This window comes from Acanthochromis polyacanthus, chromosome 5 (genome assembly GCF_021347895.1).
Source record: "Acanthochromis polyacanthus isolate Apoly-LR-REF ecotype Palm Island chromosome 5, KAUST_Apoly_ChrSc, whole genome shotgun sequence".
NCBI classification, from domain to species: Eukaryota; Metazoa; Chordata; class Actinopteri; family Pomacentridae; genus Acanthochromis; species Acanthochromis polyacanthus.
The window spans coordinates 41,151,468-41,170,471 of NC_067117.1; the positions used below are offsets into that span (position 1 = coordinate 41,151,468).

General features: G+C 40.8%; 1 protein-coding gene across 3 annotated transcripts in view; it reads left to right on the forward strand.

Annotated features, from left to right (window-relative positions):
* The window catches only part of angpt4 (angiopoietin 4), an 89,153-nt gene that overhangs the window by 61,417 nt on the left and 8,732 nt on the right, over nucleotides 1–19,004 (forward strand). For all 3 annotated transcript variants that reach the window (XM_051948055.1, XM_051948054.1, XM_051948053.1), the window contains exons 2-6: nucleotides 8,295–8,450; nucleotides 8,670–8,791; nucleotides 16,974–17,058; nucleotides 17,895–18,042; nucleotides 18,139–18,251. In XM_051948055.1, coding sequence (XP_051804015.1) covers nucleotides 8,295–8,450; nucleotides 8,670–8,791; nucleotides 16,974–17,058; nucleotides 17,895–18,042; nucleotides 18,139–18,251 — 624 coding nt within the window. The remainder of the gene's footprint in view (nucleotides 1–8,294; nucleotides 8,451–8,669; nucleotides 8,792–16,973; nucleotides 17,059–17,894; nucleotides 18,043–18,138; nucleotides 18,252–19,004) is intronic.

Sequence of the window (19,004 nt, forward strand, 5' to 3'; positions counted from 1 at the left end):
TCTCTGAGCCAGTCTTAGCACTTTTGTTAGCGTTTGGTCTGACTAATTCTAGTAAAGTCGAACTGTCAGTCTTCATGTTCAATGTTTAATTCTAGTTCCCTGTAGTCTAGCTTTCCTACCTGGGTTATACCTTATGTTGGTTTGTTACATTCCTGAAAATTTTGTACAGACGCTTGTTGTTGTAACTCCGCCCGTGTTTAGACATTCCATGTTCTGCCTATTAGTACTTCCTGTTGTAGTTCTTTGACCTTCGTTGTAGTTTTGTGCTCTCATCTGATGCTTGTTATTAATTCTTACTATTTTCAGCGTATTGTGTCAGGCCTGTTTACCCTGCACTTGAGCCTCAGCCAGCGAATGCTAGCACCCAGCATGTTTTTGGACTGTGAGAGGAAGCTGGAGTAAACCCACACATGCACAAGGAGAACATGCAAGCTCCAATAAAAGTTTTAAAAAATTAATAAATAAAATAAACAGATCAAAGTGAAAATGTGGGTCTAAAGATGTCAGCTAGTCCTACATGAAACAAAAGAAAAAATCCTCTGTTAACCCCTTTAGAGTTATGAGAGGTTCACTCCAGCAACATCTTCTCTGAACTGAGCTATTAAAGGCTCCTCCAGGAACTCTCCTAATTCTAACAGAGTGGAGTATTTTCACAGAACACGACAAACTCAGATGTCTGACTAAAGTGAAAGTTGTGCTGTTAAAGACAAAATAAAGTAATCAAGTACATTGGTTTCTGTGACTGATGGATGTTTCAGCAACTTGGTTTCTTATTGATTTAACAAAATTGTAACAATTGAGCACAACTGAAATGATTAAGTTAAACATTGCCCATAAAAAACATTGTTTGTACTGAAGTAATTTAAAACCAAGTCACACTTAAGATGCTACTGCAACGTGTACATGTTAATAAGCTGCATTCTCTTATTGGATAGTTCTCAGTACTGCCAGCACCATTCTTTCCTAGCAGGGGCCTGTGCTGAATGTACTCTAAAAGTCTGCAGTATCGTTTTCAGTATCATGTGGAATATCTGAATCTATTTGCATGTACAACAGGTTGATGTAAGGTGCGAATTTTCATTGTTTAGGTGGAATATTTCAGTGTAATATTTACATTTCATTTGTAATATTTTTTAACGGGTCTCAGAATCATGGTATCATCCTGTTCTGGCGTGTGCTGGCCTCAACTCTTTACAGCTCTGCAATGACACCATAAAACATCAACCAAGCAGAAACTGTTTGAGTTTAATTCATAGGAGAAACATTTTTCAACCTCTAGTATTCAACATTGTCTTTGTAGTCAAGTGTTTGATTCACATGTAGCCTAAAAAGCAAACCTTTTACAGGACTTTCACGTTCTAACATTATTTCATGTGCTGCTTTATTTGCTTTGCCCCCTAGCTGGTCCTAATCTGTTCTTTTGGGGGTTTTTTTGTTGCTCTTCACGGAAGCACAAATGGAGCTTCATGAGGAAATGAAATCTGTCCAGACTACCTTTAGGGATTCCTGTCTGCGGCAGGAAGGCAGAAGTTCAGCAGGTGTCAGACCTCCAGCACAGAATCAGCTCATCACGTGCACAGATCTCCACAAATAAACAGGCAGCATATTTCCAGATTTATTCTGGTTGTATTAAGCAAAGATGATCATTAGATCTGATATAACTTTAAGAAAAGTTATTCATGCCAGAGGAGAAGAATGAAAGATGCTGAAGGTGACAGAGTGAAGGTCAGGCCCCATGCAGACAGACATTTCCCTGCAGCGTATCAGATGTAGCATCAGACATTAAGCCTGAGCTGCTGGACTGTTCTGCTGCTTTATAACTCTCTGATTTTCAGCCAGAACATCTGATTCTTACAGACACACGGTGACAATATAATGAGCTCTGCAAGTGTGCCTTTTGGTCTTCTGTTTGGTTTCGTCATGCTCATGATGTTCTTCCAAGTCACAATATATCTCTGTGTAAACTTCTGACTTTCAAGGAACGTAATAAAAGCTTGGCTGACAAGTGATGAAAATATATTTAAAAAGTTGTTTAAATGTTGTTTGCCAAACCTTTGCTTTTCATTCATTTTTATAAACTAATGAAAGTCAGCTGGCTGAGCAGACACGTCATTCTCACAGCGTGGCTTCACCTACATGTGATTTTATCTTCAGTATCTGGATGACAGTGTTCAGTTCATGCCGGTTGTATCCTCCTTAGTGTCCTCAGTTTAATTCTATTCTTGGTGATAAATGAACAGCTTACCTGAAGTTAGCTTTATTCTGAACATGTTTCCATCCAGGATCCCAGTCAGACTCTCAGCCGTTACTCTCCTTTTTGTTTTTTGTTTTTTTGGCCTTTTCGGAGCAGATCATTCGACAGACAAGCAGTCCAAACCTCCACGGTTTCTGTAAATTCAAAACACGTGTTAATTGATATCAACAGTTGAAGTTTGGCCATAAAAGCACATTCTTGTTGCTCCGGTCTCCATCTTTCACAAAACAGGGCAGACGGGATAAAACCAGTATGATCAGATGATAAAATGAAATACTGTAACAGATTCAACAGGACAGCTACTTGTAAGATTTAATTTGTGCTTCAGTCTCCATCAGTAAAATCAATTTCAATAAAATACACGTCACGTTTTTCATTGAAAGTTATTTTGCAGATTTTGTAGCCTTTGTTGAAACAAGTTCTTCCATGACCACATTCTGAAAATGACATGTGGGGAGTGAGAACTCAGTTATTAAGTTTCTCACCTTGAACAATTTGCACAGATGATGTGTTTTATGGGATAGAAGACACTTCATAAGCTAAATAAGCAGTCAGTGCCATGACTGAGTGAGCAAGGACTGTTTTAGAAGCAGTGGAATAACTTCATTTTTCTAATTTTCCAACTCAGAAACTTGTGATTATAATTATTCTGCAATTTCTACAATTTCATTTAGCAGACAGTTTTATACAAAGCGACATACATCTGAGAGTAGAAAGAAGTTTAAAACAGTAAAATTTCTTTTAATTTATATGGAAATATTATTTGGTACAGCTTTATTTTAAAAGTTTTAAAACGTGCGTTCTTGCTGCCGGTCATTATATAAGCTGTAACAGTATCTTTGTGTGTGAAGGAAAAGCTATTTCACCTGTATTAATACAATTTGTTTGCTACTCTGCAGTTATGTGATGATCAGCATCGGTTTGTCTGTCCGTTGTTAGCATCATTACTCAAAAACAGACAAACGGATTTGGATGAAATTTTCAGGGAAGGTCTGAAATGGCACAAGGACCAAGTGATTAGATTTTGACAGTGATACAGCTTACAGATTGGATACACGGATTTGTTAAAGATTTTCGTAGCATTATAGCGGGATGATGTCACTACTACACCTACTACAAATCCACCTCTGAGGACTTATCAGGACTTATCCTTCAGAAATGATCCAAGGAACAACTGATTAAATTGTGGGGGGGTTTCTGAGTCACCCCCTGCATATTTAGGTCACATGATTCAGTATCCGTACATAACGTACACATTCATAACCCACATCTGTACTCAGAGCAAGGTCATTTTGTTTGTGGGCACATCTATATTAAATGGATTCATTCTATAGTGCTGTGATTTCTGATCATCAATAATTAATAAACAAATGCTGCATTTCTGACAATGCCATATGGGGGAATGGACAGCCTTGGAGGAGGACTGAGCTCTCAGTGCTTTTCTTATTAAACATGATTTCATTAGAATTCAAAATGATTGATGCAAACTGTTTTTGTTGTTGAGCCCAATCATTGTTAGTTGCTCCTGTGTTTGTGTTTCAAATCAAATCTAAGTAATTCCTAAAGTTTTAAAGCATGTTTAAAAACAACTGGAAGACCAAAGCTTTGGAGCTGCTTCTGCTAGGGCTCGATCCTGGTCTGAAGATCATTGGAGGCGGACCAGAGAAGTTCAGAGATGTTTCAGCAAGTCTTTGGGTGTTTTCTGTTCCACTCCAGAGCGCTGAGAGCTTTCCTTTCAGTGTTGTCTGTTGAACAAATTAAACATGTTGGCCAATTAGTTTTGTTCAAACCCATCATATGAATCTCAAACCAGCTTGTTTGTTGCAGAAAAGATCGCAGGAAACAAAGCTGTTGGAAAACAGAAGAACAAACTGGCTTTTCATGGTTATCGCTTTACTGTTACTGCACTCAGACATCATATTACTTCCTACTTTGGACGAAATAGAAACATTTTCAGCTGTTTGCTGCCATTTTCCATCGTCTTCAGAGCACTGACTGCCCGCTCAGATCCCGACACACTCCAGCGACACACGGTGCACTTGTTACCCCAGATCGCTATCGGTGCTACTTGCCTGTGCGTCAGTCTTGTTATCAGGGCTGTTTGACTGACCCTCCCCTCCTCACCCCTCTATCCCCCCTGTGAAGTCACCCAGAGGGCCAAATCACAGCGAAGCCAACATGTGGTTTGAGTTAGCATCTCAGAAAGCAGCCCTCCATACGTGGGGCTGTGCTCACATTCCCAGAGCTCGTTGGTCAGGCTCAGTTTATAATTGTGAGTGTGCTTGCATAGAGCTAATTGTGTGTGTGTGAGTGTGTGTGTGTTTGTGTATTTGTGTGCCAGTTTGTGTGTGTCTGAGAAGATGTTTTATGTGCTGTGTGTGGATCTGTTCTTGCACAGGAAGTAAGGGTCAATTGAAGAGTCAGCACACTGCGTCTCTGGAGACTCAACTAAAAAGCAAAGCTAAAAAAGAACCTGCTGAACTGTGATTCTCATCTTTGTTGCACTTCTCTATTTTTTAGTTTTTTGCCTCTCACACTCAGACAACATATATCTGTTCATTTATTTTTAGAGCAGCTCAGTGGCGGTTTTGTTTCAGTTTCCCCCTCTCTCTGGCTCGGTTCGTCAGGCTGTGCAGGTGGACGTTTTGGCTTTCGTCTGAGTTTATCGGTGCAGAATCTCAGGAAGCAGGAGGGAGAAACGAACCGGCTTGCTCGTTCCAGCTATTTTCTCCTTGTTTGATTATTTGATTAAGTTCTCGCTGCGTCACAACATCAGATATTTTCCCCTCTTTGTTCTAGGTTACCCGCTCACACAAACGTCCCCACTAAAGGCCACTTGGTTTTGTGACCGCTGCGATATGCATCTTCCCTCCTATAAAATGGTTTTCTGCCTGAACAGAGCGATGCTTGTTTGATCTGAATCTGGACTGGAGCAGACTAAACATAACAGCACTCGAATGACTTTGATTGGTTACTGAAAGTGAGCAATAGTGCCGTCAGCATGTGTGAAGAACGATGAATATGATAAGGTCAATCAGCGGCGATAACATCGGCAGTGAAAGACATAAAAGTATGAAAACACAGCGCTGGAAGATTACTCAGCACTTATGAAAGATGAATCAGCTGTCAGCATTCACAACAAATGAGTGAAAGCCTGTCAGTGGGGCTTTTTGCACTTACTTGTTCTCACCAAAAAGATTTATGGCCTTATTTATTTCTGTGCGCAACATTACTCAAAAATGGATTAACGAATTTGGATAAAATTTTCAGGGAACATCAGAAATGTCACAAGGACCAAGCGATTAGATTTCGGCAGTGATGCGGCTTGTGTTCCCTGTGAACAAATAGTTATTAATATTTTTCACTGGGCTACACCTGAATTTGTTAAAGATTTCTATTTTTTGTCAGATAGTGTCACTTTAACCATGACAACAAGTGAACACTACATCAGCTGATTGTGATCCTGCTACAAATCCACCACTGAAGACTTATCAGGACTTATCCATCAGAAATGATCCAATGAACAACTGGTTAAATTGTGGGGGTGTTTTTGAGCTCCATCAGTTCCCACTGTCGGCCACATATTTAGGTCACATGATTTGGTATCGGTACATAACGTACACATGCAGAACACACACCTGTGCTCAGTGCAAGGTCATTTTTTATGAAACGTTTCCTCCTGAGGATATGATGTAATGACTGAGCAGCGTTGGCGGAGTACAGTACTGCACTTCGTTTTTTGCAATGCAGGTTCATTATGAGTAGATACTACAGATCTTGAAAATGTATATTGCACAGATTCTATTGATAATACACAGAATCTCACCCCGTATGTTGAATTTAACAAAGTCCACCAGTCTCTGAGGTAGTACTGTTTTTGCTGACTTTGTTTTGAGGCAGATCAGCCGAATGAATTTCAGTGCAACAAAAGTCGCGTTTTCCTTGATGAGCCTGAAAAATGTTCCAAAATATTTCTGAAAAAGAATATGATAATCATCGAAAAATAAACACACTGACTTCAAACCACAACTAAATTTAAATTTGACAGCGTTGAGCTCCAGTCTGATCTCCATCAGACCTGAATGCTTTAAAACACCATTAATAAGAGGACAAATAAAGTCTGATGATGAGATCCAACTTTGCCTCATTGGTAACCGGTTGTCCCACTGGGGCCAATCTGTTTGTTGGTCCAGTGGTATATTTATCAACCCCCTGTGCTTCTCAGTGGCACTGATATCCTGAGGACATGGAGTCTGAGGCACGGACAGATGGCTGGATGGATGGATGGATTATTTATTTGTCAGGGGCTGAAGGTCGCAGCATGGCAGTGCGAGCTGGCATCAACTGACCTTCCCAGAGATGGAGAGACCTGAGCCTTTATATCCCAGACCCCCTTGACATGTCTCATTATACATGTCTGATTTGGTGAACTTGAGGCACTGAGTGGGTGGTTTCAGTGCTCACAATACAGAAAGTCACCACAAAGCTTCTGGAAAGACTCAACGCAGCTCACTTTAATTTAGGTCAAAATTAGTTTACGCTACAGGCATAGATCTCAGCCGGAATACAGGCGATACGCTTCCCTCGGTGTTTAGAAAATGTTCATTTGTCCTCTCCCCCAAAAAATATGAAACAAGCAGAAAACCTTCTTGTGCCTTTGTTAAATATCACAGATATTTCTGATATCATTGCCATTTACTAAATTGTTTTCTAACTGCCAGCAGGTCATATATTAGAAGGGATGTGTCTCATCACCATGGTAACCCAGAAAATGGTGAAGCTTCAAGTTTGCTATTAAAGCATTATATTTCAGCCCCCATCTTTTATTAAGCCTAACATTTTCTTCTGCAGCATAGACTTACCAGACTGGGAGAAAAAACTTTTCACTCAAAAATGAATTGAGGTTGCAGTTCATCCATCCATCCATCCATCCATCCATCCATCCATCCATCCATCCATTCTCTATACACACTTTATCCTAACTAGGGTCATGGGGGGTGCTGGAGTCTATCCCAGCTGACTCGGGTGAAGACAGGGGACACCCTGGACAGGTCACCAGTCTGTCAGGTTGCAGTTTAGTTGTATAACAACGTAATTCCTGGGGGAAAGTGTTTTATAGTCATGTACAAAAATGACGTAAACTCACCCATCCCTTTCTCATCCTTCAGGGGACTAATTTGTCTAATCTTCAAAGGTCTTTTGGTCATGATGATCCTTAAAGAAATCTGTGGGACCTAAACTTCCAGGTACTTAATGCTTAAATACTGCTCTAGACTCTGAAGGCCGCCTGACAGTCATGATGTCAAATCTGTGACTATCACTTCACAACTGTCTTTGACAAAACGCTTACAAAAAAACCCTCTGGCAGCTTCAAATTCAGTACATAAGAGCAGCCAATCATGTGTCTGTGCCCTCATTTTTTTTTCTATTTGTATCTTCACATGGGTTGCACAGTAAGTCGGTGGTTAGCACTGTCGCCTTGCAGCGAGTCGATCCCTGGTTCACCTCCTGGGATCTTTCTGCATGGAGTCTCCATGTTCTCCTGTTCATGCGTGGGTTTTCTCCAGGTTCTCCAGCTTCCTCCCACAGTCCAGAAACATGCTGAGGTTAATCGGTGATTCTAAATTGTCTGTAGGAGTGAATGTGAGTGTGATTGCTTGTCTCTATGTGTAGTCCTGTGATAGACTGTTACCTGTCCAGGTGTCTCCTGTCTTCACCCTCAGTCAGCTGGGATAGACTCCAGCCCCCATGACCCTGATGAGGATGAAGTGGTGTATAAATAATGGATGGATGGACATTTTCACATCATAGTGAAGCACACATTTGGCACAAAATCTGGGCATCACATGTTGATCTGGGACAGTCTGACACAAATTGAGATCAGTCAGATTCATCTTGCACAGTTTGACGCTCGTTAAATTCACGTCATTGTTGTGGTCTAAATGTGGCTTGTATTGTGGTTCTTTCAGTTTACATTTATTTTTCCTCACACATCTCCCACTCTGATGTCTTCTTGTATTTTTACATGTTTTCTCTGCAGCTGGAGAACTTCATTCAGAGGAGCATGAGGCGGGATGTTGCTAACATACAGTCACATGTCGTTCACAACCAAACAGCCACCATGCTGGAAATCGGGACGAACCTCCTCACACACACAGCAGAGCAGACACGCAAACTGAACGTGGTCGAAGCCAAGGTAACAAACCTGCCGTGTGGTAAATCTGTCACTTAAAGGCAGATGTTCTGGGTTCATTGCTGTCAATATCATTCCTACATGTCGGCTAATTGTGTGCTACATTGTTACTTTTTACTGGGAAAAATATCAATTTCTACATATGGAAGAATCTGCCCAATATTCATTTGCAAATTTCCCTGCCATGGTATTTCTGAAAGTCTTATTTTTATCTACCTCCAGGTGCTGAATCACACGTCTCGGATAGAGATCCAGCTTCTGGAGAATTCTCTGTCCACCAACAAGCTGGAAAAGGAGCTGCTGCTGCAGACGTCTGAGATCAGTCAGCTGCGAGACAAGAATAGGTGGAAAACACATCAGTTCTCCTTCAAGAAGAATTTGTCAGGCTGGGAAATTATTCATTGATTCTGGTCCTTATTTACCAATTAGTTCTAGGAATTACTTTCAGTAAAAATCTGAGGTACAAGAGTGACTTTTAGATGTGAGTGATCACATAATGACAAGAAAAGCACTCAGAGAGCAGTACTTCACCAAGGATGCTCAGTCATTCTATGGTTTCTGACAGATGAAATCTTTAAATAATTTGTGGTCTGCAGCTGGATTTGTAGTAGGATCACAATCATGTGATCATCATGTTCACTTGTCACAGTTACAGTGACGCTGTGCTGCTATCTGGTAATGATACAGAAACATTTAACATCTTCATGGATGCAGACTATGAGCTGCATCACTGTCAGAATCTAATCACTTGGTCCTTGTGTCATTTCTGACCATTCCTGAAAATTTCATCTAAAGCCATATATTACTTTTGAGTAATGTTGCTAACAGACAGACAGACAGACAGACAGACAGACAAACCAACGGTAATCGTCACATAACTCCACCGAGACTCCGTGGAGTAATAAACATGCCCAAGGAAATGATTCAGTAATTTGCCTAAAGTCTTTATGTGTTACCTTTAGAATAGAATAGAATAGAATAGAATAGAATAGAACAGAATGTGCTTTATTGTCATTATACAGTGTATAACGGGATTGGAGGGCTTCTCCTATTCAGTGCAAAAGAAATCGTAAAGATAGTGCAAACAGTTTATTTACAAATTTACAGTATAAATAAGAGTGAATGTTTATATTATTATCATTAGCAATTGTTAGTCCACTGATAGAAGACGTAAAACCTTAATTAACAGGTGGAGAGAATGACACTGATCATCTCGTTCTAATGGCATCTGTCAGTAAATTTGATGTATTCAGGTATTCATCAGGTAGCATCTACCTGAACACTGTTCACCCCTTCATAGCAGCAGCATCTCCTGCTGGCAGTGGACTCTGCTGGACAACGCTCATGCTACATCCAAATACTGTTCGGGAATGGTTTAAGGAACATGGCAAACGGTTTAAGGTGTTGACTTGGCCACTACCTCCCTAAATTTCAGTCCTGTTGAGCATCTGCGGCATGTTTGATCCATGGAGGGTTCTGCTGCTCACGTCTTGGTGCCAGATACTGCAGGAGACCTTCAGAGGCCTGAGCAGTCCAGACCTCAATGATCAAAGCTGCTTTGGTGCCGCAAGGCGAAACTGTCCTCTACTGGTTTTAATGGTGTGCAATAAGGTTACTTTATTCACAAGAGCAGACACAGGAAGGGAATAGACTGACTGGAACCAGGTTTAGCTCCAGATTAGTTGTGATGCCACAAAATCATAACATACATTAAAATATCACAGAGAGATTTAGAGGAGAAGCTTTATTTGACCCAAATGTGAGAAAAAATTTATTGCAGAGAATATTTTAAATAGTAGCGAGTCATCCTAGAAAGTGGAAACACATCCACAGCTGTCTGTGTAGGTTCTCATTCATCCAGGTCATGGTTATCCAAATTAGTTTAAATCAATCCACTGGACTTTAAGAAAGTTCCTTGAAGACGTTTCATCTCTCATCCAAGAGGCTTCTTCAGTTCTGGTGGTGGTTGGAGTTGCCTCAGCTTTTAAACCTCTGTGAGGTGTGTCCAGGGCTATTATTATTCCAGCGACCATTACCAAGACTCGTCTGACCACTCAACGATGGTCGTTGTGAGTATCGGTGGGAGTCGTTGAAATGCACAGATGTCACTGAGCCCTCGTGTGCTAATGGTGGTCATTAGCATGAGTCTGCTGAGTAGTTCTTTTGGGGAGTTTTGAAAGGACTTGATTGTAAATCGGTGAAAGATGATGTCGCAGACCACACCCCCCACCATCAAAACTCATAAATTCTTGATTTAATGTTGAAAAGCAGTAATAGGGGGAAATTTCCAAGTGGATGAGATACTTTACTTTTACTTACCCCAGTACTCCTGTTTTTTTTTTGTTGTTTTTTTTTCCATTTTGGGTGTGAAAGTACAAAAAATCCCAGCTCTGAAAACATATTCAATTCTCAGAATGCAGCCAAAATATTTAGCAAAACTTCATTTGGAACCTAAACAACAAATAAGTAAAGTGAACAAAATCTGAGGTGCGCAGCAACATTCACTGTTAAAAAGCAACAGTTTTTGTCATGGTATGTGTCGGTTCTTTTAAAAGGTTCTAGCAAGAAATGATAGATTTAGTTTTTAGTAATGAGGGCTTGTTGAGTTTCTGTATGTACAGTTTCAGCCTAATAATCAAAATATAGCTAATTTGTGACAAACTAAGACAAAACACAGCCTGTTAGCTATCTGCATAATGAATTCTTGAGATAATCCTGTGGATTTCTGATGAGCCTTTATACTCATTTGAGGTTGGAAAATATTCTCAGCCAAGAAGCGTTTAATCCTTTAATTCAGCTCGAAGCATTAAAATCCAGACAACAACATGCTGTTGAGTAGACAGCTGGGTATTTTGTGTTATTACTGCATATAAACACCACAATTAATTATTGTGAAGAAACAGATTGAGTATTTCTCAGTTTATGTCAGTAAAACCTCCAATAAGACAAGTTGGTGCAGGTGATGTGTTAAAAAGTTAAAGGTAAGAATTTGTGAAATGGTGATACCATGAAGCCCCCACACACATTTCCAGTTCACATATTTTTGCTATCAGAGTCTAAACAACACATCATACACACATGCTGTAGGTCTGGAATCAGTCTACACATGTACACACAGTTAATGCACACTTTAAGACACGCTGCACACACTGCAGCACCACAGCCATCAGCGACTCCCCATCAGTCTGCATCACATTAAGTAATGTCTCCTCGTTCATGTGCAGGTCAGCATGTTGAAGTGATCAGGAGCAGCAGCTCATCATGTGTTTCAGCTCCTAATGTGACCAAAGTCTCGCCTGCAAATGTAAAATAACATCAGTCATCAGTGCAAAGAAAGCTGCGTGATACAGGCTGATGGAGTTCCATGTCAGCTACACTTCAGCACAAACCGGACTCCTGCTTGTTTAGTGCAATAGAACAGATGTTACATTACAGCTGTGGGTGTTAACATGCTATTGTTCATACATTCTAAATCCACCGGAAATCTGTTCAGCTTTTGTTTAAAGAAATATAGAATATCTGCTGCGTAGTGTGGTAAAAACAAGTCTTTCTCCGTTAAATCGTGTTCCTAGACTACAAAACTGCAAACATGTTTGAGCCAAACAAGGCTGGACTTGGACCCAGAAAGCTGGGGTTGTGTCCTGATATAGACTAGAGACCATCAGAGGTTTTGCAACTAGGTTTTGCCTTCTTTTGTGTTTACTTTCGCTCTCTGATAAGGTTTAGGAAACCATCACAACATTACATGTTAGGATGGTTCAGTACGGGCACCAGAAATGCTTCTTTAGATTTATTGGGTTAAAATGCAGCCCTTTCACTCCTCCTGGACATGTCCGGCTGGGAGGAGACCTCAAAAGTAGACCCAGAACTCACTGGAGGGATTAAATATGTCATCTGGTCTGGCAATGACTCAGGATCCCCGAGAAGAAACTGAAAAATACAGCTGGGGGGAAGGAAAGCTGCAATGCCCTGTTTAACCTGCTGCCACCACAACCAAGAGGAAAAAATGGATGGAATTTGAGATTTCTTCGTTTGTGAAACCAACCCAGATCATTTTACCTATCACTGTGAATCAGAAAGAATCATCTAAACAACTGCTGGATGGATTGTCTTGAAAATTTGATTCAGACATTAACATGCTTCCAAAATGTTTAATCTATTTAATGTGGTCCCAACTTCATGTCCGCATTTTCATTTGTCCAATACTTTGTTTTATGATCAATAACTAGTGTGCACTGAGCCATATTCATATGATTTGTTGAGCTGTAATATACAAACTGCTGTTTGTAAAGTTTACACTCAACTTTTGGATGGTTTGTTTTCAGAAAATGTAACTAAAACAACAACTTCTCTGACCTGATGTCAGCTCCTAGTAAACGCACAGTAATAAAGAAGGTACGCCTGTTAGTCTGAGTTAGGCCAATTTACAGTTGTGAAAGCACAGAAATAGTCCGAGTCTACTAGTGATTGTTGGAGTCTACTAGTGATTGTTGGAGTCTGCTAATGATTGTTGGAGTCTACTAGTGATTGTTGGAGTCTACTAGTGATTGTTGGAGTCTACTAGTGATTGTTGGAGTCTACTAGTGATTGTTGGAGTCTACTAGTGATTGTTGGAGTCTACGAATGATTGTTGGAGTCTACTAGTGATTGTTGGAGTCTACTAGTGATTGTTGGAGTCTACGAATGATTGTTGGAGTCTACTAGTGATTGTTGGAGTCTACTAGTGATTGTTGGAGTCTACGAATGATTGTTGGAGTCTACTAGTGATTGTTGGAGTCTACTAATGATTGTTGGAGTCTACTAGTGATTGTTGGAGTCTACTAGTGATTGTTGGAGTCTACTAGTGATTGTTGGAGTCTACTAGTGATTGTTGGAGTCTACTAGTGATTGTTGGAGTCTACTAGTGATTGTTGGAGTCTACTAGTGATTGTTGGAGTCTACTTGTGTGGTTGTAGACTTGATTGTATCAAAAGCTCACTTGAATTTCAGCACATTTTTCACTCAGTAAAAATCTTTTGCTTCTCTACACTTTTGAAATGTTTTAGTGAAAACTAGTGTCCTCGTGGTGCAGAAAACAGCAGCTTTTAGATGCATGTAAAAACCGATGTAGCCACACTCATCCTTAAACAACACTTTGAAAACACATCATAATTCAAAGTGGGGGGAAAACAAACTGGATTATTTCATTGATATGGACTGGATAATGTGTTAGGAATGAAAAGTGCCACATTGTTTAATGGAAATGAAAATTATCAACCCCCAGGAGGATGAAATTCAAGACACCCCAAATCAAAGTGAAAAACTGATGTGGCAGGCTGGTCCATCTTTCTGAAATTCCTTGGCAGCAACTCAAAATGGTATTCAGTAGTTTGTATGGCCTCCATGTGCTTGTATGCAGCCTGATGATGCCAGGACAAGCTCTGAATGAGACGACGGATGGTGTCCTGGGGTATCTCCTCCCAGAACTGGACCAGGGCATCGCTGAGCTCCTGGACAGTCTGAGGAGCAACCTGATGGTGTCGGATGGAACAAAACATAATGTTCCAAAGGTGTTCTATTGGATTCAGGTCAGGTGAGCGTGGGGGCCAGCTAATGGTATCAGTTCCTTCATCCTCCAGGAACTGCATGAGTTCTCTTACCACATAAGACTGGGCATTGTCGTGCACCAGAAGGAATCCAGGACCACTGCACCCATGTAGGGTCTGACAATGGGTCAAAGGATTTCATCCTGATACCTAAAGGCAGTCAGAATGCCATTGTCCAGCCTGTAGAGGTCTGTGTGTCCCTCCGTGGATATGCCTCCCCACACCATCACTGACCCACCACCAAACCGGTCATGCTGAACAATGTTACAGGCAGCAGAACGTTCTCCACGGCTTCTCCAGACCCTTTCATGTCTGTCACATGCGCTCAGGGTGAACCTGCTCTCATCTGTAAAAAGTACAGGGGACCAGTGGTGGACTTGCAAATTCCTGTGTTCTATGGCAAATGTCAGCCGAGCTCCACGGTGCCAGCCAGTGAGCACAGCGGGCACTAGAGGACGCTGGGCCCTCAGACCACTCTCATTACATCTCTTTCTGATTGTTTGATCAGAGACATTCACACCAGTGCTCTGCTGGAGCTCATTTTGTAGAGCTATTGCAGTGCTCATCCTGTTCCTCCTTGCACAAAGGAGCAGATATCTGTCCTGCTGATGGGTTGAGGACCTTCTACAGTCCTGTCCAGCTCTCCCAGACTAACTGCCTGTCTCCTGGAATCTCCTCCATGCGCTTGAGAATGTGCTGGGAGACACAGCAAACCTTCTGGTAATGGCACGCATTGATGTTTCATCCTGGAGGAGTTGGACTGTCTGTGGAACCTCTGTAGGGTCCAGGTATCGCCTCATGCTACCAGAAGTGACTCTGACCCTAGCCAAATGCAAAACTAGTGAAAAACAGTCAGTAAACATTAAGAAGGAAAAAATGTCAGTGGCCTTCACCTGTAAACTCATTCCTGTTTGGGGGTCGTCTCATTGTTACCCCTCTAGTGCATCTGTTGTTAATTTTATGAACACCAAAGCAGCTGAAATTGACTGAAAACCTCCTCTGTTACTTACTTGATCAGATCAGTATCCCACGTTTAACTGATTTGATGCAATACTTAGATTAAAAAGTGATCCTTTAATTTTTTTGAGCAGTGTATTATGTTCAATATTCTATTATACTGAACTGATACCAAGCATTACTCAGATTTTTAGAAAATATATTTTCCTGATGATGACCACCAGCAGATAGTGTATATTTAACACATTTTCTCCTTCTAACTAATGTAGAACACACTGAGATTGTGAATTTTTCTGGGAAACATTGGAGGAGAAGACTAATTTTCCCACCCAGAGTGTGAACTGGACTTTCAGCCACTTTCAGTGTTCCACATTCTCTTCTGAAGCTGCTGCCACTCCTTCATCAGGTTTCATTCATTTGGCTCGTATGTTGTTGTTCTAACTGTGGGTTGGAGTCTATTTTCAGCTGCTGCACTGCTGGTTCAGCTGGAGAGATAACCAGAACTGTAGTCTGATCCGGCAGGAAGAATGATGGTCGGTTATTAATCTTTATTTGGCTGTTATAGCTTCTCTAACAACAGGGAGTAATTCAGAAGTTACAACCTCTGCTCCATTACAGACAAATATGTGGTACAAATAGTTTAGGTTTGAGTCTTCTCTGTGCACCGCCTTCATATGTAACAGTCTGATATTAATACGAAGATCAAGCTGCCATCTTTTGCTTGTTAGTGATTTAATCATTTCATTCATTTCCCAGGCAGCCTTTACCTTGTCTTTCTGTGTTAACACATAATAAATTAGGTCAAATAAAGGTTTGGAAAAGTGAATTAATACTGTAGTCATCAGCTAAAATGACCCAGCATGAAGCAATTTTTTTACAGCACAAGATACGAGACAACTTTTCTCTGGGCTTTGAGAATAGAGCAATAGAAAATAGCCTATAGTTGGGTTTCAGATGCTGGAAAGTACTACCACTTATGTTTAAAGAAAACTTGTATAAAGCATCTCTCTGTTTAAAAAGTTTCCTCAAGTGATCATCCACAGTCTGATGTTAAAGATGTGCAATGCTAAATCAGTGAAGGAATGGTTTAACCCAAACCATGCTACGAGCATTTCTTTTACAGTGTCTAGAAAAAGTATTCACCCCCTTGAAAGAACTGGAAGAAGGTTCTTCAGTCTGATAACACCAAAACTGAGCTTTCTGGAGATCAGATTAGACGCTACGTTTGGTGGACATTAATCACAAACACACCATCCCCACTGTGAAGCATGGTGGTGGCAGCATCATGATGTGGTCCTGCTTCTTGGCAGCAGGTCCTGAAAAGCTGCTAGAAACAGAGTGTTAAATAAATGGAGGAATGTAAATGGAAATCCTGGATGATAATCAGTCTGCATGAAAATTGTGACTTGGGAAAAGTTTTGTTTTCTGTAGCCTGATGGAGCTTTAGCACTTTTACCAAAAATAAAACTGTAACAGGCTGACTGAGGTCCATTCACAGCGGCTCAGTGCTGGAACTGCAGCCAAAAGTGCATCTATGCAACACTGACTGAGGAGGTGAATAATTATAAACTCACTTATTTTACATGTTATAGTTTTGTTTATTCTCATTACTTTGTAGAAACCTGTTTGCACTTTGACATGAAAGTGTTTCTGATTATTAATATTTTATTGTTTTTGCAAATTAAACTGACCATGACTTAATGTTCAAAGCAAGAAAAGGGGAAAACTTCCATGTTAAATGCTCATTATATGCACTGTTTAGGGGAGTCACTTGTCCCGAAGGGCAGTTCAGCACAACATATTTTTTGTTAAAACCAATAAGCTTGCTGGCTGTATCAGTAAAATGTCAACCTCAGTTATAGCTGCACCTTTGACCAGTCGTATATGAGAACATGATAAATGCACACTGATATTAATAAGACAGGAGCATTTTCAGAAGTTAATGAATCAGCTTAAAATTGAGTTCTTTTTTGATCTCTTTCAGTCGTTTAGAGAGTAAAGTTCAGATGCTGGAGTCTCAGCAGAGAGGAGAGCTGGAGGACATGAGAGTGGAGAAGAATCGACTGCAGGTACAGCCAGTAGAAATGACATCTGTGTGTTTTACAGCGGAACAACATCATCAGCAGGGCTGCGTTTGGACAGGTGTCTGTGTATGTTGTAAACTTGACCTTGTTAGGACTAAATGTTGACATTTTTATGTTAATTAAATCAAGTACCAGCATGGACTTTATGTTTAAAAGGTCACATCTGACATTTACAAGCTGGAGCACTCCAAGGTCCTGACCTCATAAATGTACATTTTATAGACGCAAGCCTGCAGAAGACTTGTTTTTACAAGTTTTACTAATTTAGACTGCTGAAGTACCACTACTGGTTCAGCAGTGGAAAAACATTAAAAATAAGGAGAATAAATTGTAGAGGGGAAGAGCAAAATCCAAGATAAGATAAGATAAGATAAGCTTTATGTACATGTTATAGCAGCTGGATATAGATGAGGGAAGAAGGTACAATAAGGCTAAACTTAACGACATAATAGAAACTATGTACACCTTCAACACCACATGTACCGATGAGGTATAGTAATTTACTTATAGAAATGCAGAGGGATGACATGGATAATGTACCCAACTGAAAGGCACATGGTGTGTAGATCTGCACTTTATACAGAGCAGTAGAGCTACATTTCTGTTAATGCAGTCAAATAATCAGCATGAGGAAAAAGTGTCAACAGGTTGTTATAGCACATAAAGAGCTGCAAGAGAACATTCTGAGGTTTTGTTCTTGGTCTGGAGGTGCTTTGAAGAGAAAACATAGACTAACTATAGAACAAAGGTTGCTTGCTGTTTTCAAATGTTTGTGCTCCTGGGACAAAGTGATGAAACAGTCGTAAACTTTCTCCTCTCAGTCTGTCGTCAGGAATCAGATGGTGGCCATTGAGTCTTTAGAGAGGCAGCTGCGAGTGGCCAGCAGCAACAACAGCGCCCTGCAGAGACAGCAGGCCCAGCTAATGGAGTCGGTCCACACACTCATCAACATGGTGGCCAGTACTACAGGTACACACACTGTTCTTACAGCATGCTTACGTGTAAGCCAATGTGTAATTGGCTGCTGTCAGAGTTCTTTGCATTGTATTCTGTGTTTGTGTGCAGGGTCACCTCCTCGGACCCAGATGTGGAGGGACTGTGCAGATGTTTACAAGGCTGGTCACTCTGTCAGCGGTCTATATCACATCTACATCGGCAACAGAACTGAACCCGTGCAGGTATGTTTAAGAACTTGACCAGAAATACAGGGGCCGGTCCTGACACAGTGGCAAGGGTTCGATTTCTGTTCACGGCCATTTGCTGCATGTTTTCCCTCCACTCTTCTGCTTCCTTTCCTGTCTGTTTCCACTGCACCTACCCAATAAAGGCAAAAAAAGACCAAAAATAACTTAAAAAAAGAACCACCAAAAATAAACCCCAAACCTTCAACACACTGGTATCGAGCCATAGCCTGATCATTTATTGACTAGTCACACATACACTACTGGTCAAAGGTTTTAGAACACTCCAAGCGTGTTGGGGTTATTAGTTGGGATCTTTTTCTGACGTCTTAGCAACAGCTTTCTGCTGCAGATCCACCTGTCAAACCTGCAGCTCCAAGTCTTCTCTTCACAGTTAAACTGAGACTTCTTACTACGACCACCATGAAGCTGATTGAAGCTGTTGTTCTGTGAGCTCCTATCTCCAAGCTGTAGACTCTCACAAACTGGACTTCTCATTCTGTTGTGGTTTTGGGTCTTCCAGATCTCTTCCTGTCAGAGTTTCCTCCAGTTTCTGAGCTTTTTGATGGTGAAGAAAACTGGACTCACTGACACCTGGACTTTCTTTACAGTTTCTCTGTAGGAAAGACCTGCATTTTTAAATGTTCTGATGGTCTGTCTCTCTTCTATTGTTAATTGTCTTTTTCTCTCCATTTTTATAACAACACACTACTTTCTGCAGTACAATATACTGTTCTAATAATGTTCTGA